This window comes from Haliaeetus leucocephalus, unplaced genomic scaffold, assembly GCF_000737465.1.
Source record: "Haliaeetus leucocephalus isolate CR32 unplaced genomic scaffold, Haliaeetus_leucocephalus-4.0 Scaffold526, whole genome shotgun sequence".
Lineage (NCBI taxonomy): Eukaryota > Metazoa > Chordata > Aves > Accipitriformes > Accipitridae > Haliaeetus > Haliaeetus leucocephalus.
In genome coordinates this window covers 675,321-699,865 of record NW_010972962.1, presented here as the reverse complement: position 1 = coordinate 699,865, position 24,545 = coordinate 675,321, and the positions used below count along the sequence as shown (strand labels likewise).

The 24,545-nt window shown below is 38.4% G+C and overlaps 1 protein-coding gene across 1 annotated transcript in view; it reads left to right on the top strand.

Annotated features, from left to right (window-relative positions):
- Positions 1-2,028: 2,028 nt before the first annotated feature.
- CENPF (centromere protein F, 350/400kDa) overlaps positions 2,029-24,545 on the top strand; it is a 41,880-nt gene continuing 19,363 nt past the window's right edge. Inside the window, exons 1-10 of the mRNA XM_010576390.1 lie at positions 2,029-2,212; positions 3,601-3,797; positions 6,014-6,129; positions 8,198-8,289; positions 9,765-10,032; positions 11,514-11,716; positions 14,466-14,591; positions 18,342-18,470; positions 20,016-20,138; positions 23,905-24,040. Coding sequence (XP_010574692.1) covers positions 2,051-2,212; positions 3,601-3,797; positions 6,014-6,129; positions 8,198-8,289; positions 9,765-10,032; positions 11,514-11,716; positions 14,466-14,591; positions 18,342-18,470; positions 20,016-20,138; positions 23,905-24,040 — 1,552 coding nt within the window. The 5' untranslated portion in view covers positions 2,029-2,050. The remainder of the gene's footprint in view (positions 2,213-3,600; positions 3,798-6,013; positions 6,130-8,197; positions 8,290-9,764; positions 10,033-11,513; positions 11,717-14,465; positions 14,592-18,341; positions 18,471-20,015; positions 20,139-23,904; positions 24,041-24,545) is intronic.

Genomic DNA, 24,545 nt, shown 5'->3' with positions numbered 1-24,545 from the left:
CATTTGGAAACCAGTCACGGGCAGCCAGGGAAGTTCACAGCAGCTTTAGAATGCTTATGCCTTTGCTGTTGCCATTTACATCCTATGATCCATGTTAGAAAACTTAGAAAAAGTGTTGATTTTTTTTTTTTACTTTGTGTTTCTACCCTAAGAAGGGTAGAAAATGTGCAATATTGGGCTGAATTGCCTCCCCCCCCTCAAAAAAACCCCAACCCCCAGGAGCAGTTTGAGCAGAACCAAGTACTAAACCACTTCGTGATCCTTCTGTGGGTCTTTCCAAGTGAATGTGTTACCATCGGGACACATTTATTTTCTTTATCAAAACTCAAGTTCTCTGTGGGATCGGGAAAGTGATTTTGGATAAAAGGACTGACGCTGCCGTTACACGCCCGCCCCCCTCCTCGACACCTGCTGCCCCTCCGGCTGCGCCTTCCTCACAGGCCTCTCCTTCCCGCCGGGCCGGGCCGTACAGCGGGGCCCTCCCGGGGCGCTGCCTCTGCGGGGGGACGTCGATCGCCCGCCACTGGCCGGGGCGCTGCCCGGAGCTCCCTCACGGCCGGTCGCCCCGCCCAGCTGCAGGCAACGGCCTCCGGGGCCAATCACGAGCCGCCTCCGCCCCGTCCCTGCGCTGCCACTTCCAATGGAGTTTGAATGTTTCCGAACCATCCAATCACGAGGGCCGGGGACCTGGCGCTGCGCCCTCGTTGCTAAGGTGGCGAGGTCCGGGTGGCGAGTGGCGTCGCGGCGGCACCAATCAGCGCGCTCGGGCGCGCCACTGCTTGCGCGAGCACAAACGGCCGCCGGGGCGGCGGCAGCTTTGAATTGCGGCGGGGAGCGCGTCCTGTCGCGGCGATCGGCCGCGCTCCGCTGGTCGCCACCGCCGCTGAGGGGCTGTGGGAGCCGGAGCCGAGGGAGCCAAGCCGGCAGCCGGGGTTTGGGCGGCTGCCGCCGGACCCCGGTCGGCGTTTGACAGTGAGTGAGCGAGCGAGCGGTCGGGCGGGGGCTCCGGGCGGCTGTCCGCCTCGGCGCGGCCCGGAGCGGGGGTGTCAGGCACCCCGAGTGGGCCGGTGCGCTGCGGTACGCCGCGCGCCTCGCAGTGTCTTCCGATGACGCCTTAATAGAACGGGTAAGCGCCGTTAGCGGGGCACTGCCCCCGGCTTTCCCCCAGGGCGGGGGTGCGTGCGGCACCTGCCTTCGGCGCGGTCCGTCCCCGCGAGGGGGGACCGGCAGGCGGCAAAGCCGGGGAGCCGCTCCCTCAGCCGAGCGAGGGTCAAGGCCGGTGAGGCTCCTGACCCCCGCCGCCTCACGGTCCTGGGTGGGCTCTGTCCCTCCGTCGCTGGTCTCTAGTTTTATTGTGAGGCAACTTCTCTCTCACAAATCATCTCTGAGCTGTGCTGGTGTCTCGAGAAAATAAGCCCGTGCCAGATCCTCCAGGGGCGGAGTCATTGCAACAATAAAAAATAAAACCGTATGAGTGTGTCAAACCTGTGTTTAAGGACTAAGTGCTGTAGAGCTGTTTCTGCCAGTAGAGAGCATTTTCAGCGCCTCGAGCTCAGCACTATTGCTTTGAAAAACTGATGTGATGAAAGAAGCATCGCTGCCACCTAAAACGAAGGCATGTTTTTTTGCAAGGCTTTCAGGTTAAACACCACTGAAGTACAACGCCATCGTAAGTGCCAATGACTATCTGCAATGTGAACGTCAAAATAAGATGTGGAGAGAAACTTTCGGAAATACAGCAGTCAAATGCAATTATAAGAATATAAACCCTGTTATTGTTAGGAGATTGGTTAATGTGAGGTTTTAAAATCTCATCTTAACTGGACAGAAGTCTGTCAAAATAAGACCTAATATTAAAAGCTGCTGCTTGGTGTTTAGATCAGGAAGACTGCATGGTTGTGAAATACCATATTCTAATCAATGCTAAGCTTAAAAATGCGATATATTTAAAAGGGAGGCTTATTTAACCTCTTTCAAGATCTGATTGTAGTTGTCTTTGTGTTTCAGGCATAGTACTATCCATTTTGTATTAAACAAGAATCGTGTCAATATGAGCTGGGCTGTGGAGGAATGGAAAGAAGGCCTCTCCCCCAGAGTCCTTCAGAAGATTCATGAGCTGGAAAGTCAGGTAGACAAGCTTAAAAAGGAGCGTCAGCAAAGACAATTCCAGTTAGAGTCTTTGGAGGCAGCTTTGCAAAAACAGAAACAGAAGGTAATGTAGGTACTGCAGTAATTTTCCTAAAATGCCGTTTTCCATGCCAAACACAATTATAAAGATTTACTATCTGGTTGTTGTTAGGGGGTAGGTTAGTGTTTTGTTTCTTCCCACTGACTGACCGGAAGGGTAGCATAGAAATATAAACTGCTTCTCTTCATCTTACTTCATCCTTAACCATATTCTCCCTTCTGTTCGGTTCTCATTGACTGTCAATAGAATTCCTGCCTCCTATCTGTGTCTGGCATGAATGTGCAAGTGTTTATGTTTACTTTGAGGCTTTCCTATGTCTCTTTATGATTAGGAAAAGAAATTATTTTATTGTTATGCCTGTTAAAAATCTTGATTAAAAACTAGGCCTGTTTTATATCAGAGCTGCATGGTTGACAGCCTCTTACTGTTTCACCTTGCCTGCAGATACCTATCATCTTTTACTTAGTTTATGTAATTCTCTCTTTTCCTTGTAGAGACTATATTTTGGGATTTGGTTTTCTTTTTCTTTAAGGCTGTAATTTTACACCTCATCTGACTACCCTGTTAGCCCTCTAGCCAGGAAACCAGAGACCCTCTTGGTCAGGGTCCTGCCATGTTTCAAATCAGAAGTGACCCATTTGGCTGAATTTTGTTTTGTAATGTCTGAATACAGCTCAGAGGCAAATTACAAAGGTTGCCTTTTATTCCCTTTAGGCTGCTACAACTTTCTAGCAAAACTTAAGCCTAGTAGTTTTCTTTGAGTTTCTTCCTGTGAATTTCCAGGTACTTACTTCAACCATCCAGAGGAACTGCTGTGCTCCCCAGACAAAAAGAAGGGGTGTGCTTGAATAGGTGTGCTTTAAAACTCTCAGAAGCAGCAGCTTAATGCTTACTACTTTTCAGTCAAAAGAATAATGTTGTGCAAAAATCTAGCCTGACTGTAGCCTGCCGCTCAGAAGCTGGAGGGGAAGAGAAGGACATTTCTACTGCTAGGCTCTTTCCAATTTCAAACCTGTGACTCTTGATAATCATTGTGCACTCTTTAGCAACCAGAATACCTTGAGTCAGTAAAAGCTGATAGGCTGGAAAGAGAGGTGAGATGATCAGTGAAGAATGCAGACTGGTGTGGATTATTAGTATTTGGGGATTGATGATTTTTTTTATGAGCTTGTATCTAGTCAATAAATAGAAATAGTTAATGTCACTGAGTTGAATTTTAGGAAATGTGGTTTTGTTCACACCCAAAAATATTTAAACAATGTGTATATTGGAGGTTTTCAGTGCTGTCGGGATTTTGAAATGCTATGAAGAAAATAACAGTATGTAAACTTCATGTTATTAAAATGATAATAATTGCATTGAAGTGTAGAGAGGACTTAAGACCTTTTTTAAATGGTCTCTATTCCAACTAGGTTGAAAATGAAAAAAACGAAGCTGCAATACTAAAGAGAGAGAACCAGAGCTTGATGGAATTGTGTGACAGTCTTGAGAAAGCAAAGCAGAAAACTTTACATGATCTTCAAGTAAAAGAATCTCAAGTCAACATTCAGTCAGGGCAACTGAATTCCAGCAAGAAAGACATCGAAAGGCTAGAACAAGAACTGAAAAGGTGAGGACTTGCTGTATGTTTCTAACCTATGTAGAGTGGTTATTTTCTCATGTTTTGCTCATTTAATCCTTCATGGTCTTCTAGTTTCTCTTCATCTCATGCTTCATTCAGATTTTGTGACCAAAATCTCAAAACATCGGCCTCTTTTTACATATACACATGCACATACGGACTTCTACGTTAAATCTGTGTGCTAGCACCTATAGCTCCTGTTTAATTTGGGGGAATTCTGCAGTATCATGTGAAAAGGGAGCCATTCATTCTGTGATTTTAAACAACAAAACCCCCTAGCACAACGAGTCACTTGGCAAAAGAAACCTGCAAAGAGCTTGGAGCTGCAAGGAAAGTACATGGACAATTCAGTCTGTAAGATCAACTCTACCAATAGAATATGACCACTGGAAGAAGAAGGCATGAACATCTGTTGGAGTAGAAGAGGAAGCTGCCGAACACAATGGTGCTGTGACTGAATCACTGAATCTAGTTGCTTTTGTAAAGAAGTGCCCAATTCATAGCACCTTGGCTTGCAGACACTGTTACTACTGAGACAGTATGTGTGTACTGTCTGTAGAGGTGGAATGCAATTTGTGTAATAAAAGAATATTATGTAATGCAGACATATCTAAAATCCTTCATCGGACAAATGGAACAGTTGCCCGTAGTGAAGTGAATGTTGTCATCTGTTAAACATGCTCTCATACTAGAGGCACCCTCCATTCTTGAATAAAAGTATTTCTGAAACTTTGTGTGCATCAATAAGGCTGAGTATCCTGCCTATGCAATAAACTGTTGTGCTAGTACTACTAATGCAGAATTACTGGTGTAGAGAGGGGTGAATCTATGATAACAGGTTTCTTCATGGTTTGTTTTTGGTTTGGTTGGCTTGGTGTTTTTTTGTTTAGCTTTTTTTTTTTTCTTCATGGCCTGCAGTATGTCTAATTCCTTTAACTTTTGGGTGGTATGCCTTATATGTGTCCTAAAAGAAGCAAATAAAGAGGAAGCTGTGGTGGTCTTTCTGTTTTTTCCCTTTGCCCCCTGCCCTGCCATCCCCCTTTGGGAGAACTAAAGGTAGTTGAAGTATGTGACTGCTGTGAAAAGATTCTAAATATCAACAAAGCAATTTATGGCTTGTAGAAGTACCAGCTTTGTGTAAGGAGTTGCTGAGATCTGTCAAAGAAGAATCTAGTGAGGTTCAACAGGGTTGATAGAACCACACTCATGTTTTCTGTATCTGCTGTCAACTGTTGGGCCATAGAGGTTGTGGGCTAAGGATATGCATTCCTTTTATCCATTCCCAAAATTAAGTCCAGTTTACTGAATTCTCTCCTTCCCTTTATATTACTTTACATAGCTGTCCATCACAGAACATCTTCAGTTACTACATACAGCTTGATCTTGGCAATCAGTTTTGTGTTTGGTTCTGTTTTGTTTTATGCTGATAACTGGTTATTTACCACTTCATAGCAACTGACAATCCACTGGGAGAGGAGTTCCTGGTATGCTGTAAAAGGGAGGGGGAAATGGAAAGGCAAGTTGTAGAGTCACTAACGTGATGGGCTGCAGCCTGGAACCTGTGCTTACTGGGCAGGATGGAAGTTGCTCTATAACCTCGGAACTAGTTGTCTGGTTTCATTGGATGAGTTTGTAACTCTTCATGCTCACAGAATTCACTGGAATGTGTAGTCTCCTGTGGTGTTTTGGGTAGCAATGTAAATGCTACACATGAAAAATACACTGTCAGGTGGAGGGTATTCCCTTCCATTTTCATGAGGTATATGTAGGTTTCTCAAAGTGCACAGTGTCAGAACATAGAATAAAAGTAGTATGTTTCCTACTATAAAGTTGTTTACTGAAGAGTAAGAGTTTTATATGATCAGTGTTTACAGTGATTTGAGTGTGTTTAGCTGGACTACAGCTTCATACAGTGAGACCTTAAGCAGTTCTAACTGATGTTCATCTACTTGGGGTTGGTTTGTTTGTTTGTTTTTTAGCCGTGACTCCAATGTAATTGATGAAATATGTTGAAACTCTAAATATATTCTTCATATTTCTGTGTTACAATACCTAAAAATTTTCAGTGGATGTATCTTGACTTGATCTTTAAAGTGAGTTATTAGAATCATATAATTTATTTGTGTATTTCAGGCTCTTAAAAATAGATAATTAACCTTTTAATTTCCATTACTAATTTCTTCTGCTGCTTCTTTCCTAAACAGATACAAATGTGAGCTTGACAGAAGTCAGCAAACATTGGCTGCAGGAGACTTATCATTCAGTGGCACTCCACAGAAAAGTTTTACAGCTCCTTTAACACCAATTCAAAGTCATAATGGTAAATGATTTTTTTTTTTCATTTAGCACAGATAGTTAACTGTCAGCTTTCTTGGAAGGTGGAGGAGTATTTTGAACACTACACTTGTACTGTGTTGCCTAATCCCTATTGTATAGTTTATTATAAGAGTGTCTAATTCAATAGCACCATAGGTTGCCAGTTTAAAAATTATTAGTGCAGATTGAGAACTTATTGCAAATATTACATCTTTTTAGCACTATGTTGATGGACATGGAATAGTAATAGGAATATCTATCAACACACTGCAGCAATTTTTTGAATGCCTGTTCTTAGTGTCCGCTCTTCCCTTCATGTAGAGAAGAGCAAATTTCTTCCTTCATGTACCACAAGTACTTTAGCTAAAGTTCAGTCAACAGTCATATGTTATTTCCTCAGAAAAATATTTGTTATTTAGACTATTATTTTGCATGACAATGTGCAAAAATTGTGCACCGTATCCATTTCAAAGCATCACTTCTATCTTCAAATTAGTGACATCAAATAGATTTAAAATACTTGAATGAACTGGAAAAGTGAAAGGAAGTTTCTTTAACTGGAGAACTGTTCTGTAGCCAGACACCCTTATGCTGTCTATGCTGAAAAACTTTGATAGGTTCAATATTACCCCTGCTGTTTACCTCTTTCTTTGCTGCGAACAAATGTTCTGTGAGTTTGGCATCTCAATCTTACTCTGATGGGAAATCTGAGATACTTTCTTGCACTCTTGTTCCTTTTAATTTCTTTATACATATCTGAAAAGGGGTACAGTAGAGGCAATGTCAAGCATTCCATTAAACGTGGCACTCCTGAAATGGGGATTAGATTAAATGATTTAAATAACTGTATTTAAAATGGTATTGCTGCGGAGGTTTTTTCCTTTGAAAGCTGGAGTCTTAAATTCTTTAAGATCATAGAATATCTCAAGTTGGAAGGGACCCATAAGGACCATTGAGTCCAACTCCTTGCTCCATGCAGGACTACCTAAAACTAAATCATATGACTAAAAGCGTCATCCAGATGCTCCTTGAACTGACAGGCTTGGTGCCGTGACCACTTCCCTGGGGACCCTGTTCCAGTGACTGACCACCCTCTCAGTGAAGAGCCTTTTCCTTATGTCCAATCTGAACTTCCCCTGATGCAGCTTCATTTCCTCGTGTCCTGTTGCTAGTCACCAGAGAGAGGAGATCAGCACCTCCCGCTCTGCTGCCCTCCTCGAGGAAGCTGTAGCCTGTGATGAGGTCACCTCTCAGCCTTCTCTAAGCTGAGCAAACCAAGTGACCTCAGTTGTTCCTTGTAAGTCTTGCCCTGGAGACCTTTCACCATCTTGGTCACCCTTCTCTGGACATAATCTAATAGTTTGATGTCCTTATATTGACAGGCCCAAAACTGCGTGCAGTACTCGAGGTGGGGCAGCACCAGTGCAGTGTAGTGGGACAATCGCCTCCCTCAACTGCTTCCTAGAATTTTCCTGAGTTGTAGAATTATATACAAATTTAAGAAAAGGGAAGCAAGATTTTGTTTTGGACTAATATGCTCCTCTTAAACAGTTTCAGCAGAGGAATCCTAAATAAATTCTTTGTCCAATTCCTATTGCATTTAAAGGGAACTTAAGGAAAAGGTCTAGCTTTATCTTCTGGTCATTTCTTAGTAATATTAATGTTAGTGGCATGCTGGTAGGAAAATTAAAAAAAGTATGTAATCTGTGCATATGTATATATAAAATGTAACATATCTATGTTATATATAATTTTTTTTTAATGTGTACATATTATATGTACACACACATATTTTTCAGAGAGAGAGAGAGGTTAAAAAAATAAAATTCTGGCATTGGATCCTTGCTTTTAACAGCTGTGTTTTCATTCTAATATCAAGTTCCAGATATCCCACCAGTGTACTTTTGAGGTCCTAAATTACTGAGCATATTGTATATACAGTTGTTTCATCCTTGTGATCTGACACTTATGATAGCTGTTCATTTTTATCATTCCTGTGATGGTAATAGGCTAGAAAAGATTATCTATGTACTAAGTTAGATTATGAAGAAGCATTTATTGTGTCTTTGCAGATGCTAAGTTTGAAGAACTAGAAGAAAAATACAAGAAAGAAGTACAAGAAAGAAAAAAACTAGAATTAGAACTGAGAACCATCCAGATTAAGGTAAGTATCTCTTGAGAATGGTATGTGTGATATCTAAGAAAGTAACTACTGAGTGAACTTGGAAAATGGAGTAGAAAACTAGTGAAATAGATTCTACATTACTGAAAGTATAATTAAAAAAAAAAGATAATTAATCTGTGTGTACTGCCATTCAGAAGTAATCTTGGGAGAATCCAGAAAAGCTAGCATAATTGAATAGCAAAGGAAAGAATGACATTAAAAATGAGAACACATCCTTCAAAAACTGGAAGTCTCGTGCAAGCAAGGACAAGAGAAAACAGTGTCAGTTTTGCCAAGTTAAATATGATAGGATAATGAAATAGCCTTGAAAAGATTATGAGAAATAACTGGCCTAGTGAATAAAAACTAGTAAATTTTTCAAACACATTAGTAGGAACTGTATTAGGGAATCTCTGAGGCCAATAGATGACTAAGATATGAAAGCCCTCAAAGAAAAAAGGGCTATTGCAGAAAAGCTGAAATCATTTTTTATTTGGTATTTACTATCTAAAGGGTTAAAATTTTTTATATCAAAGCCTTTCTTTATTGAGGTTCAATCTGTGTCACAGCCTCAAATTGAAAAGTCAGAAGTAGTCTTAAAATAGATTGATAAAATGAATAGTAATAAAAAAAATCACCAGATATGGATAATATTTACCCATGAATTGATAGGGCACTTCAGTGTAGGACTGCTGAATCAATGTGATGTGCAACTTATTTCATTCTTCTCTTGACACTGGAAGGTGACAAGGATGATGACGTTTTTTAAAAAAAGCTTACAGTGCTGATTCCTCAGAATGTAGTTTAGTCAGGCCAACTTTTTGTCCTGGGCAAACTGTTAGAAACTTAAAGCAATATGTTTATTGATGTATACGTAGGTATGGTGTATGGAGAAAAGATCAACCATTTATTTATAAAGGGAAATCACGCCTCACATACTTGCAGAGTTTTTGGTTTTTTAAAGAATAAATTAGAGAATGTGTGAGTTAAGTGTGATCAGTATAATGCCATTGGATATCCACAAAACACTGAAAAAACAAAACAGTTTTGATAAGGGGGAGTTCTTCTTACAAATTTAAAAGTAACGATTGAGGGCAGTGGCAATAAATGGTCAGTTTTTACAGCTGAGGAATGATCAACTGTGGAGCCTGAAAAGGATTGGTGAAGAGAACTATGCTATTCAGCGTATTCATGAGTGATCTGAAAAAGAGTTGAATAATATTGTTGAAGACCACACAGTATTTTGTAATACTAAATAATTGCAATAATTAAGATGGTAAGTAAAATTAAGCATTAAAAAAAAAAAAAGTGGAGTAATGCATCTGGAAAATGTAATTGAACAAAGCCTACCCGGTACATTCAGGCTCCAAATTTATTGACATGATTCCAGGAAGCAATTCAGTAATTATTGTGGCTAGTACTTTGAAAACTTCAATATTGGTGTTCAGCAATAGATTTTTTTTTCTTGGACACAGAAAAGAAATCAGCCTCATCCTCAAAGCTCTTTGAGTCATAGGGAGATTGCTCGGCATCAGGCTTCCTCATCTGTGTTTTCATGGCAACAAGAAAAGACACCATCTAGAAATCAAGAAACACCTATAAGGGGAAGTTCTACAACATCTTCTTTTCCATCGGAAAAAGAAACAAATTCGAGTATAGTATCAGAAAAGAATGAGTTCGACAACAGCTTTGCTGAGAATTGTAATTCTTCACTTGTGATGCAACTAAGAGCACAGAACCAAGGTATCCGATATATTTCTTTAAAACCCAGAGGCAGTCTCCTATATGGTTTCATGAAAGCTGGTGTGTGGGTAGAAGAGAGGTATTGAAATTAGTGCTTTAGCAAGGAAAAGAGAAAGATACCTGTTGTTGCCTTTGGCAGCTAGCCCAGCTGGCTGTTGGTGTATGTATTTTCAAAGATCAGTTAGTACATAGAGATTATCCACAAGCTGTGGTATCTCTTACGTAAGGGGTGTGAGAGTTAGAAGGGAAAGGTTTGTATTTTTGGGGTGGGTAGGGGACATTATATAAAAGGAAAATGGCCTACTCCAATAATTCCATTGCTCATGGAACAGATCTCTTAAAACAGAGTTAAAAAACTTCAGGATTTCATTACATGTCACTGTTAAATTATATTGCTTCCTTAATTTTGTATGACTCTTGAGATTTATGGCTGAGCAATACCTGTGTTAAAAATTAATTGACTGAACATGCTTAATGCATGACTGAGTTTGTCCATAATGGATGTTACTGGAAGCACAGAATGAAGTATGATGGAAAAAGTACAATGAAAAAGCAAGATATGGTCCTGTATTGCACATATTGACATGAAGAAATACTCATTCCTGATCTCTGATAGTCGGAAGAGAGCAAGTGGTTTGTTGTGGATTTGGTGAACATTTATTTAAACCTACTAATTGGACCAGCTTTTCCACTGTTTCTTGTAGGACTGTTTTACAAGTTCCTGTACTCTCCAAACTGCTTATTCAAATACCTACATGTAAAACTTCAATCTAGGCAGCATTTCCAACTTGGAAGCCATATAAATTCAGCATCAGGAAGACAGGGTTTTTTTAACAAAAAGAATTACCAGAGAATAGTAATTCCCTATAGCTGCCTAAAGTTTTCTGCTGTAAAATTATGTTGTGATTTTGGAAGGTAAACTCTTACTGGTGGATTTTGTGACAAGATCACTTGGTTTCGCTTTGTATGTATGCTGCTTTGGGACAGGAGAATGGTTAAAATATGAAATATAGATGACTGATAGCTGAAAAGCCTCTTGGAAGCAGAGGCTCACAGTTGCCCCCCAAAAAAGCTTGTAGTGGATATCTTTGCTTTCAAAAATAAAAAAAAATTAAAATAGCTATGTCAAGTGACGTGTTTCTATATGTTTTAACAGAAATAAACAAACAAAAACAAACCAGCAGAGGAACAAATTGTCTTTGCAGCCTTTATGCCTGACCTTGCATTTTGAAATTATTGATTTAGAGTCAACTATCTTTTGGTCTTGATCGTTTTGGTCATTGATGTCGTAGAAGGGAGTTGAAACTTTGGTTTTAGCTTGCTGAACATTGTACAGGGTGTCTGCCTGTGTCAGGAGCTTTGGTTGTTATCAAACATACTAAATATTTTAGAATGTGTAGACACTTGGAAATTTGAGTACCTGGAAGACGTACCTTTCAAAGCAGAAAGTATCCCTAATCTTTACTGTTTTTAAAATTCAGAGTTAAATTCCACTGTTAAAGACCTAGAACAACAGCTGCAAGCTCAAGAAAAAGTGACGAAAACCCACATGAATAAACATCAAGAGACTGAACTGCAGCTGGACAGGATGAAGTTGGAATTAACAGAGAAGGATAAAGTTCTGAACAAAACCAGAGATAAACTGACTCAAATGAGAACACAACTTGATCAAGCCACCACGCAGGTAAAATCTGACTGTTGTTACAATTCATTCCCAGTATTAATGTGTGTCAGTTTTCAGCCATTTTAGTAAGAACCAAGGTTCTCAGTTAAGTTTCTTGAGCATTTGCTGAGGATCAAGTTTTCAGAAGTAAATTAATTTGATATGTATTCCCTGTAAAAATGTAAATACTTGGAAGCAGTCACCCATTTTCTGGAAGGTTCTTATACCACCTGAAGAAATATTTTTCATCCTCAGGCAAGATTGACTGGAATTCTGAAAAATATTTTCTGATCAAATTGCGTAGAGCAACAATGACATCTGGTGGCAAGTTCTGACCTTAAATAGACTCTGTTGTGCAACTTTGGCTGAAAATCAGTAACTTGCTTATACTACAGAATGTTGTGGGGGCACAGTCTTTGGATTGTAAAATACTTGTGTAAAATAAAATCTAGGTTAAAATGCCATGCAAGATTTAGAATATATGTAGTTTCTAAATCGGATTTCACAACTGAATACTAAGGAGTGTGGATTCATAGTAAAAAAACCAATAGGATAGTACAAGTTGCTTAGTCAAGAATTTACAGAGTGTATTTAAATACATACATATAAAACTGTGAAATTGTTCAGATTTTTGGTCATAATCATGCAAGAAGACAATGCTAGTGTTTAAAATCATTTAATTCAAACTGCAGATGATAGCAAGTAAGAAGAGTTTTCTCTTTCTTGATTAATCAAGTAGCATTACCTTCCTAAAGTCCTTTTTCACAGCATTTGACAAATTTGAAAGTAGTGCACAGATGTCATAATTCCTTGAATCTTCATATTTCCATCTATCTTTTTACTTTTTCTCTACTACTTTAATTCATTTACAGGATAGGAAAAAAGATGTTTATGTGTGTATCTTCTCAGGGTATAATATTTGTTATCCATGTTTGTCAGGAAGTTTCTATATGCTACCTAAGTACATTGGAAAACTGCTGTTTCCCACAACTCCTGTATTGGTCCTTAAAAAATAAACCTTTCCATGTTGAGGGTTAATCAGTCTGCCTTTTGAGAGAGACAGCAAAATTTGGCTATTGCTAGCGCTGTGAGGAACTGGTTTAGGGGAAGTCTTGGCTGGGAGTAAGGTAAAATCATATTCTTGACACAGTCCATTGACTACATAAAGGCACTGTCATTGTGGTGAGTTTGTGGGAAGACAGCTGACCCAACCTGGCAGCTCAATTCCTCTAAAAAAGTCTTTCTTTTCATTTATTTGATTCTCCCCAATGCCCTGATTCAACTTCCTAAATGATTAGGATATTACATATTTAATTTTGCCTTGTTAATTTTCTATGGATTTAAGAGAGCTGGATTGTTTTACTAAGGAATCGAAGGGGCATTAAATCCAGCACAAGGGAAGGGGCAAGGTTTTATAGCTAGGAACATGCCTGGGGAAGGATGAGGAGGAGTAGGACTGACTGGCCCCATTTGAATTGAAGTGCAGTGCAGCATCTTGTCCCAGAAGGTTCCTTTGGCCCTGCTATCTGAAGGTTGCTCCTTTCTGTTCTGTTTCTTCTTACTCACACTGAAATTGGATCTCTGCCTGCCCCCTGGGCTTTGGATGTAGAACTGCATTGAGATTCTGGATTTTGGTTTCCTGCCTCATAGCCTGAATTTAATTTTGGCATGCCCCTTGTGTGCTTCTTTGTCACTAGCACTATTCACAGACCTCGACCACAGCACCTCGTCTGTGTTATCAAGTATTTTCACATCTTGTGAGGCCTGCAGCCCTTCTGCAGGCAAGTTTCCATGTGATCTTACAGGAGCTCACGATCCCTACAGTCTGTGTCTAATAATCAGATAGCCCAATACTACTACCTGCTTCTTATTTTCTTATGACACAGGTGGACTATTGTTTCACTAACTCATTAAACAGCCCTTGTTGCTGGAAAAGAAAACAGTCCTGTTCACCCTTTGCCATTTTTCTTACCCCCTTGGGAAAAAAAAATTATTGTACATATTTTGCATTAACAGATTGGGTTTAGAATAAAAATGCATTTTTCTGTTCAGGGAGTTAGGTGGACATTGCTCTACTCTCTAAGGTAACAATATTAGCATAATAAACTGAATTAGATAACAAGCTGAAATACTCTTAACATGGAGGTTAACGTAGAACATAGGCTACTGATTTTTTTTTTAATTAAAGTTTAACTTGTGAAAAACACTCTTCTGTTGTTGTTGAAGTAGACTATGATAGTTGCCCCTTTTTTTCCTGTCCAAGTCAATGTGCTGAATGACTCTGAAATTCAGTCGAATATCCAGTTATTTTCAGTCTAAACATGTAGTGGTTTAGCAGTTAGTGGTCATTCTTTAGTTCATAGCAACATGAGGTACTGAAAATGGATTCTTATTTTTAGTATCAAATACAGTACATTTATGTAGACTGTCAAAGACACTGATTTTCTGAAGATGTTTTTATTATTTTGTGTGTATGTATACACGTGTATATATACACACATGCTCCCCTAACTATATACATATAAGTGTATATATATTCTCTCTATACATGTATTCTCTATGTATATGTATTCTCACTAACATAAACAAGTATGAGTTTATTACTTTGGATTGCTAAGAATTTATATGGTACCAGCTAAAGTTTTGCTGTAGGTTATATGAATGCTACAACAATTGTAGTAGGTGAAATCAGTCTTTTTATATAAATGCATATAAATTTAAATAAAACATGCGTTTTTAACACTTGTGATTGATAACTAAATTATTGTAGGTCCAAATGATGGAGCAAAAGGTGAAAAGATTGTCAGAAGAACTGAATTGCCAAAGACAAAATGCTGAGAGTGCTCGTCAGTCTTTAGAACAGAAAATAAAGGCAAAAGAAAAGGAATACCAACAGGTAAGGCAAGAAGAACTTTTTAATTTTGACTTCCTGAGGAGATGAAATCACATCACTTATTTTGTGTATCTGCTTTTCAGTTAATTACAATCACATTTGATAGAGAGGTAAAAGTTGCAAATGCTAACTGAAAAACTGAAAACAAACATCCCAATAGAGGGGAGAGGATGTTGGAGAGATGCAGAATTATGTTAGTATTCACTAGACTGTGTGCGAGAGACACAATTGAGATAGAAATCCATGAGAAACTAGGCTTCATTGCTCACAGAATTATGTATATGTGCGTTCAAACGTAATAATTGACTCAATTATTTCTGTGGAATCCGAGTTAATTTTTCTTCCATCTTGCATACAGGAAAATAATTTCTTTAGGATTATATCTCTGTTATTCTAATTTTGGTTCATGCTCAGAAGATGGTAAAAATACAGGATTGACACAAGTGTCTTCCATTTCTGTCGTGCAAGCTCTTGCAGAGAGACAAAGTGTAGCAGTACCCCAGGAACTTTTCTGGAGTGAAGTTATGTTTAGCATTAACACTGATTTGGATTAGGTCTAAAGTCTTTGTTTTTTTCTTTATAAAATTAATAACATAACCAGTGTTAGGAAAACCAAGACATAGATTTGGAAGGGATAGTGCCGTTTCAGATGGGCGTTTTAAGTTTGCTTTGGGGATTGGGTAAGAGCATTGCCCTGAAGAAGACTATTGTTGTGTCAGATGTTTAACCTGAAACCTTTTCTCCAAGGTATATCCAGAAAGATAAAATAATTAGCAGAAGAATTCTGCTGAAGTGAACAGTGCTTCTACCAATGCTCTTTGAGTGAAAAAGTGGTTTCATGAAGTCTGTTAACCTAGATGCTAACCCAGGATCTCAAAGAGATACTGAACCTTGTCTAGAAGTGGTAAATAAGAACTGATCTTTGTATTTGAATAGTTGTAACATGAAAAAACCACTGCTGACAGATCCAAATATAGCAGTTGTTGTATTCATCAAAAGATGGACTGAAGGCCCATGAACCTTCTGTTATGGTTTCTCCTTACAAACCCAGTCCATACTGGCTCTGCTATGTCTGATGCATGCCTCTTGGGCACTGGCACTCTATTCAGTGGGATCATTTAAGAATATGGTATTTCTGAGACATTCTTTCAGAGAAGCAGCACATCATCCTCCACATGGGTTGTTTGTTGCTACAGCTTGTCTCAGTAGCTTATAGCTTGGATGTCAGGCAGTTTAGGTGCCATGCACAGGAACTGCTCCTGTGAAGCAAAATTTATTTTTAGTTAGAAACAAAAAAACCTTCATAAGACTAATACGTAAATCCACATACTGTCATTCTAGGTTGTTCAGCAAGGCCATTAACTGTGAAGAACGCTCTCTTTTTTTTCTGTAATGTTTGTGATCTGTGAGCTGCTATAGGCTATATGTTTGTTTAATATTCACTTATTTATAATAGTTGGCTGTCAAGTCCAATTTAAAGGCTCTGTTTTACACATTCCGGCATCCAAATTTGCGTAATATTGTGGAAATTCTGATCTGTGCATCTTCCCCAGGGAGGGACTCTTCCTTTCTGTGAAACTTAGATACTGGCGCTGGTCCTACTGAATTCCATCCTGTAAAGCCTTGTTCATGTGGTCCTTATTACATTTCTGTTTCTAGAAGGCAGGTGAGATCCATGAGCTTTCAGAAAGGCCTGAGAAGCTCCAGGCCTTGTTCCAAGATGGTAACACCTGCTAGTTTGAGTTACACTTACATCAGGGCATGGTTTACAATATTCTGTCTCAAATTTTATTTAATTATTTCCATCCAAGCTTCAGATTGAAAAGGTGAGATTCAAACCTTACTTCAGACATCTGAAATCTAGTCATCAGTCTAAGCTTGTTACTTAGGCCTCTATTTTACTCTCTGCAGAGACAGAGGCACCTTCAGAAGGTAGGTTATTCCAGACACCTTAGATATGGGTCTTCGCCCTGGAACTGGGTGTTTGCCTGCTGGCAATGGAAGGAGCCTCCACTTTTAGCTTAGATGTGCATAACTGATTTTTTGACATCTAAAACTAGAGGAAGCACTTCTTTTGTTTGTTTTGAGCATTCATCTAAGGAAAGAAAGATTTTTTGCAGTTTCTCTCTTATACTGTCACACATAGGGCTTAGAGTCTTTTCAGACCATCAGCTTTAGAAATAATTACTGGAATGCTTTGGGACATAATGATATTGAATTCATTGTTTCATTAATAAGGAGTGCACTAGGGTCCAAAGGGCCTCCTTCCGTGAGCTTGGGAAATGCTCCTGACCAGAGTGTTGCAGAAGAACTCTTTTGAGTGAATATGTACTTTACTCAGCATTAGTTACTGGTGTCGGCTACTGTGACACCCAGCTGGTGTCACATCTTTCCTTTCTAAATTGTATAGTGCTTCTGTCACCTTATGTGGGAATGCAGTTGGAGATTTATCTATATTGGGTTCTATGTAGAAAAATGCTAAATTATATACACACACACATATATATATTGACATTGATCTTTCTGGGATTTCTGTTTATGACAGTTCAATACTTATCCGTACTTTCCCTGATAAACAAGAGCTGTTTGTTTACTGGATGTCTTACTGGTATAGGAAGTGCTTGGGCCTCTTGTCCTGTTTTTGCTCTTGAGCAGAATCTAAGGGATGCTGACATCATTTCAGATATGACTGACTAATATACACTGACTTGTGTGCAGGGTTTTCATGCACCTGGGAGCCAGAGCCACATTGCAGAAAATGTCAGCTCAAAATGTTCTTTCACTGTTAATATTCCTTTTTTTTTTTTTTTTTTTTTTCTTTTGATCTGTTTGGTGACAGTATGGTACTTTGTCTTTTAGTGAAGCAGCTTGCCTGTATGAAATAACTATGCCTATACTCTAATAAGAGAAGCACAAGAGCTTTATTGCCTTTTCCCCTTCACAAGGATCTTAGAATTTTAGTAGAGCATATTGCAACTTTTGCATAGCGATTATGGCTGATAAATATCCTGGGTTTTTTCCTTCATTGCTTTTAATTACCCTCATGCCTCTTACTTTTTTACATCCTAATAAATCTGAAATCTGTGCAGAATCAGAACTATAAGGTCCAAAGGCATAGGAACAGGCCTCATGAGAAATGACAAGTACAGTTCTTTATCCTAAAGGATGCCTGCTTGGCATGTCGTAAGATCCCCATGAACTATATTGTCCTTCTACAGGTTTCAGGAAGTCTGTTTTGGAAACAATATTTTTTGTGCAGTTTTCATGACTGCCCTTGTAAGATTATCTTGTTGCTGAGTCCCCTGCTAGGTATTATTTTAAGTCTATTTTTTAATTTTCCTAGAAAAAAAATCAACCCTACAGTATGGGTTTTTATGCTAAGTAAATAATAGCAGAGATGAATTTGTCCACTTGTAGTATAATGTAATTCTTATATGGAACTTATCTTTACGATGAAGAATTTTAATACTGTTACTTTCACTAGTTTTAATTTTTTCCCTTTCTGTGATAGGAATGTTGCTGTAATGGAGTTTTTAAGCAGATGACCTAAATTGGGTTAGGGCCGTTCTTGCCCATGTGACATTTGCAGCATGCATCAAAGTTGGTTTTAAACTGTTGTTCACTGTGTAAGACAAGTGTCTCTGAGCAGGCAGTATCTGCTAATGAAAATCAGTTGTTATGGCTCCAGTAACCAAAATAGAGAGTTGTTGCAGTTATGTGTTTATTCTTTGCTACTATACCACTGTTTTCTAGGAACTCTCCTGTCAGCAACGTTCCTTACAAACACTGGATCAGCAGTGCAACCAGATAAGAAACAAACTGAATCAGGAGCTACAGCAAGCCAAAAATGACTTCAATGCTCTGCAGGCAGAATTTGACAAAGTAGGCTTTTTTTGTATTAAAATCTACTAGAGCTGATATTTAGTTGTCTCAGCAGTACTGCCTTAATTTAGTTATATAGAAAGCAAAAAATAATTCATGTGGGGACTTGTATTAATGTTTTGTACAGTTTGTATTAGCTGTTTTGTATTTACCATTTCTCACTGAAATACTATGTATTTAATTGTGAAATACGGGGCTTTTTAAAGTTTGGGGCTAGTCCACTTACCGTAGGGAAGGAGATGTGAATGCAGAACAGTGCAGCTAAAATAGATCTGTCTGAGAGAGTAGCAGCTGGAGCTGATAACAAGAGACACCTTATATAGAAAATGTGAAGAGGTGTAGTTTGATGATAAAGCTAAACTGATCAATGGGTAGTTGCCCTTTGGAACAACAGTCCCATTTCATATACTCTGGCCATGCACTCCTGGTACTTCTTTTTTTAGCAGTGCCACCCCTCATGTGACCCTGCAGAGAGCTGATACAGGAGCTAAAAGAGCAAAGAAAAAATTATGTATATATTAGCATATGTGTACACAAGCACAAGTGTTTGCGATCAGTTTAGTCCCTGAACTGGTTCTTCACAAAATCAGATGAGTGTCAGGGCTTGTGTAAGGAGGAACATCAGTATGGAGCTAGCTGTTAGAACACGTTAGTTGTCACAAAACCACAATTTGAAGGAAGTTAGAAAGCAGCACAAGCCTGAAGAGTGGGTGACCAGAAAAGAGGAATGTTTAAAAGCCTCAAAAAACTCAAGAGCCGCTATAAAGCAGCAGAGCTAACTGAATTTCTAAAAAGGGCCACAAGTTTTTTGAAAGTTATATTGACGAGCCCCCATTAACGGGGAGGCTGAACTGAAACAGCGTTTCCAAAACTGACAACAGCATTCTTGCAGGCTTATTTTAGAAATATAGCCATGGGAATACATTCAGTCGAATGTTTCTGGTGGAAACTGAAATATGCTTACTGAAGAAATTGATTTCATAGAGAGGAAAAATAGGTGCCTTTTAGTTCTCTCTCCAAGAAAGCTAATTTATTACCTAATGACCTCAGAATAGACTTTTTTTTTCCTTTTTCGACCTTATAATGTGATTTCTTTCCTTATTAATCTGGAGCATTATAGGGCTATTTTGAAAGAGCCAAAACCCCTTCAGTTTTTATAAAACCTCTGTCAACGGAGCAATAAGTGCAGTTATGATCCTAACTTTCTGATTCTCATAGCAAAAAGGCTGTTACATTCCCAATCTCATTTGTATCCTACAGATATCATTGTGGTGATGTAGCTGCAAGTTGGATGTATTAATCCAATTTCAGACAGTCTAGAAATATATGTATTTTAGAGACAAACTGTCTTTCTGGTCAGAGGCAAAGGACTGGAAAGGCAATAAGCAGTGATTTTCTAAACCACAGTAAAGCAACCTTAGGTTCATGGTGGGATAAAATAATGTAGTTTTATTTTGTAATAGAATATTGGAGTTCAAGAACAGGAGTTTAAAAAAAAGTTATATATGCCTGTGAATACAATGTCGATTTTCAACATTCTTACAGGTAATGGCAGTGAAACAACGCTTGGAACATGATACCAGTGATCTCACCCAGAAGCTGTGCAAAGCAGAGCAAGCTTTATTAGCAGCCCAGGCTAAGGAAACTGATTTGACAAGAAGCTTTGAGGTAACCAATGCAGAGGAGTAGTTGATAGAATTAATAGCATAAATTGGCAATCTGTAAACAGTAATACTGTTGCACATTTACTCACATAGCATATTTTCCCATAAGCAATCTTTAAACACTTTTATGGATTATCTTAATTATGTATCTTAGTTGTAATACAAAATAAGGTCTTCACTAACGTCATGTAGATTAATGCAATTTGTGGAACTGGCTGCATGGTTAGGATTCATTGCTGTAATGCTGCTGCTATGGTTCTAGTTCATGCTGAACTTACCTTTTATCAAAAGTAGGGTTTTGTTTCAAGAAATTCTTGCTTTTGGTCCCGAAATAAGAATATATCAATGCTTGTCTGATTTTAAAAGTAAATTCTGGAATCATTGACTGCTGCTTTGATGCACACTGCCAAACTCAGCGATTTTGTACTACTATATCCTCTTTTAAAAAAAAAAAAGGAAAAAAAAGGCATTTTTCTTAGAAGAAACACAGTCCAACAAATATACACTGCTGTAAAAACTTTCCCCAAATGAAGATAAATTCAGAGAAGTCTTTGGATGCTGCTGTACTACCTTATATTCACACATGCAGAAATCTTTTCACTTTAATGTCTCCTTTGTCTTCTCAGTTATATTGTTTTCCTTTGGTGGCAATTAGAGCAGCTACACTTGAAATTGTTACAGTTGTGCCACTAGAGACCTCTCAATGCAAATTTTATTCTTTATTTGGAGAATCAGAAGAAAAAAGAACGAGAGCTCAATACCTGTGTAATTCATGTCACGGTTTGTTTTACTTAAACACTCTTATTTTGCTTGTTGCCTGTTTTCATGAGCAGATATAAAATAATCTGGCATAATTTCTGCCAAAGATCTACCTGTCAAAATTCTATGAACAATTTTAAAGTAAAATAGTGGGTTTTGTTCAGATCAGCATAAATATTGGTACAGCTTTAGTATATTGTGAAATTTTAGGTACATTCATGCTGGTAGATTACAATGTCTGGGAACATTCGCAGCTATTGGAATGTGACTATTTATACTGTTGATTGTTAGAACAGCACTTTGCATGGCTTTGGCCCAGCTGACTAGCACTCTCATACAGTTCCCAGGCACAGTTTGGGAGTTCACATGAGCCTGGGACCATTCCCAGCAAGTGGTTTGCGGTTTGGTTAGAGCCACCTGTTTTGGAAGATATAAGACTTTACTGGTAAAGATACGGGCTTTTCCATGCCACTTAGCCTTGATGCCAGATAGTGGTCCTTGAAACCTGTTTAGTAAATAAATGTAACTGGTGCCTTCTAGTGGTAAGGCTAATCAAGATAATTTTTGTTCTTCCAATGTATCCCAGAGCAGGAAAGCATCTATCAAGCTTCTGCACATTCTTAATGTAATCTGTCATATTTTTAAAACAAAAAAACAAAGCAAAAAAAAGAAAGATAGTTTATATCACATATTGTGGGCTTATGCCCTTTCTGGCTTTGAGCTTATGGAGTGAGTTTAGATTTGATGCAGTTTTTTGAGATGCCATTGTCAGAGAGCATCTAATTTGTGAAAATACCTTTTTTGCTGCAAATTCTTGGGAGTGCTTCATTTTATCTACCAGTCTTGTATCCATTTGTACTAGGCTGTAACTGTAGTCACATTTTTTCTTCATATTTGTTGGTCTTGGTCAGACAATTGAACAGCTGGTGACAGTGATGTTGTATTAGAATGTGACCAATAAATTTATAAAGAAGCTTAATCTGGGGGGGGTTGTCACATTTGAAGAGATCAATAATGCTGCAGGTCTCTCTCTTAAGACTCGCATGTGAGAAGGCATGGTATATGTCAGCAGATCTTAGGGCATGGCTTGTCTTCCTCACTCTCATAAATAAGTATAATGTAAAAAATTATATCAAATTGTTTTGAAGTCTTGGAGGCTTTGTTGACAGTATTTTGTTTATAGCAAAAGAAAATAAGAGTGAGATTGGCATTTCTTTTTCCTTTGTTAAAGGGAAATTGTTGCAGTCTTGCACTAATGGTCTAACTACCTAAAGGAGAATACAGTTGTTTTCTGCTGGTTAATCCACTGCTGTGTTTAGTCCTTATTGTGTGATAAGACTGGTGTTCCAAAAAAGTTGCAAAACAGGTACACTTGTGAGACATACAGGATATGCTTAGTCTAAGGACTACTTAGCTTTGCAATGGTGATATCTCAATAGCTTCGTAGTTCTAGCACCTTAGCATATGGTTTACATTTTGATGGTACGAGCAAGCCCATAACTATTCTTCGAAAAATTGGTCAGTCAGTCCCTAAACTGCTCATAAGCCTGCCCCATGAAGAGTTTCTCCGGAATAATAGTACTACCTATATGTAGGTTCTGGAGTTTGCTTTGGTTTGTTTTTTGCTTTTTCAAGGGACAATTGCAGAATGGCTAACTTGAGTAATACAATGTACAAGTAGAATTGAAACCAAATCAATTCTATTGCCTATAGCTTTGGAAAATGTAAATGGCTAGTTACTATCAGATACTTAGTCCATTAAATTATGGGTTCCTGGGTTTTGCTGAGTGCTGCTTATTGGGAAAGTTTGCACCAAATAAAAATAATTGGACCTTTCAACCATTTCAATTCCTTAAATGTGTTTGGTTTTCTTTCCATAGATCACCCTAGATTTCCTAATGAACAGGCTTGTTTAGTTCACGTACTTGTATTGCATCTGAGTATGGTGCTTTGAATACAAGAAATGTGGACACTTGTACTACTTTGAAAAAATTATTGTTAAGATTACTTGAAAACTTTCTTCACTGAAACTTATATGCGACTGGATTTTTTTTTTTTTTTTTTAAACTGCGGGTAGGGAAGGCTATGAGTAGAAGGGAAGGTAACTGTTAGTGACAGTGACAATTTTAATCATGTTCTGAGGGTGATTTATTTATGTTGTTGCAAAATCAAGCCTGCCATGCCAGCAAGCTTTTAATTTTTTTCATCCAGACCTTTCCATTTCTTGAGCTTGGCGTTTGTGAATTGCTGCCCATCTGGTAGTAGTAAATGGATGAATAATTGACGGCCTGTTTCCAATTAGGCCGTGCCAGTTCCATGCCATCTGTTGTCCAGCAGCACAGGAGTTTGGAGAAAAAGGATTAGTTTCCTTAAAAGAACTTTTATTTGGCTTCCTAGATGCCATGTAGTTACGTAGTTGTGTTTGTGTTTTGTTTTGTTTGGGTTTTTTAAACTCAATTTATTTGGAAGAAAATACTCTTAATGGCAAAACAACCCTCTCTGAAAGAGTAAGCACTTCTAAATAAAATTTGACCAGTATTGCCATGATGCTGATGTTCAGTGGAAAGAGAACTTGTCTCTACATGAGACGATAGGTGAAATCTGATCTATAAATTTCTTGTTAAATTTGATGCCATTGCAGAGATTTGTTTCCTTTATTGCCTTGGGAAAGTAGCCTAACTTCATCAGCTCAGATTTTGTAGGATATGTCCTGTCCTGTCCTGTCCTGTCTTGATCTGTTTGGGGCACATCACGTGGAGCTGTTTGCTTTATGCAAACAAGGGGCATGCTAACTATGTCAACTGGCAGCATCTCTCAGATGCTGTCAACTAGTTAAGAATAGTTCAGCTTATGTTCCCAAGCAGTGCTTAGGAACCCAGGCATAGCTGCCCAAAGACTTAATAGCTGCCCAAAGGACCTAATGCAATATCTTTCTTTTAATATAAATGAACTGAATTCTTTAGTATCTTGGCAATTCACATGAAATATGGTCTTATTTGGTTTTGGTTTAGGAAGTGAAGCAGGCGAAAAACCTTCTTGACTGTAAACTTGAAAAAAAATTGCAAGAGATCCACCAACTTGAAGAAGAACTAAATACAATCAAGCAGTCTCTAAAACAGAGCCAGAATTTTGCAGAAGAGATGAAAAGTGAGTTATGTATTTATGTTTGCAGAACCTCTGTTGCATGTTTAATGATGTACGATTTCTACAATCCTGTAAGTTTCATTGTGAATTAAGTAAAAAAGTTTCTACTGTGGGATATGATTAGTGGTTTTAACCAACATTAAGTTTGTCCTAAATGGAAATGAATTTTTGTCTATGAACATATGCAGTTGCTGAAGATACTTAAGTTTGAAATTAATCGAAGTGTACTGAACTTACCAGCAAACTGAATTTGATAGAATCTATTTAAACTAGGAAACTTCTGTCTTGTAATTCTTTTATGCGTTTCACAGAATTTAAAAAAAAAAAAAAAAGGAAGGAAAATGTTACATAACCACTGATAGTTGAGCCTTGCTTGCAGTGTTTGTTTCTAATTGAGAACACAGTTTTTCAGGCATTGAGTTGAAATATACGTTGTAGTTCTGCTGGATCTGACTTAAAAAAAAAAAGGATAGATTCCCGCTTGTTTCTGTGCATCAGTCAAACTTCA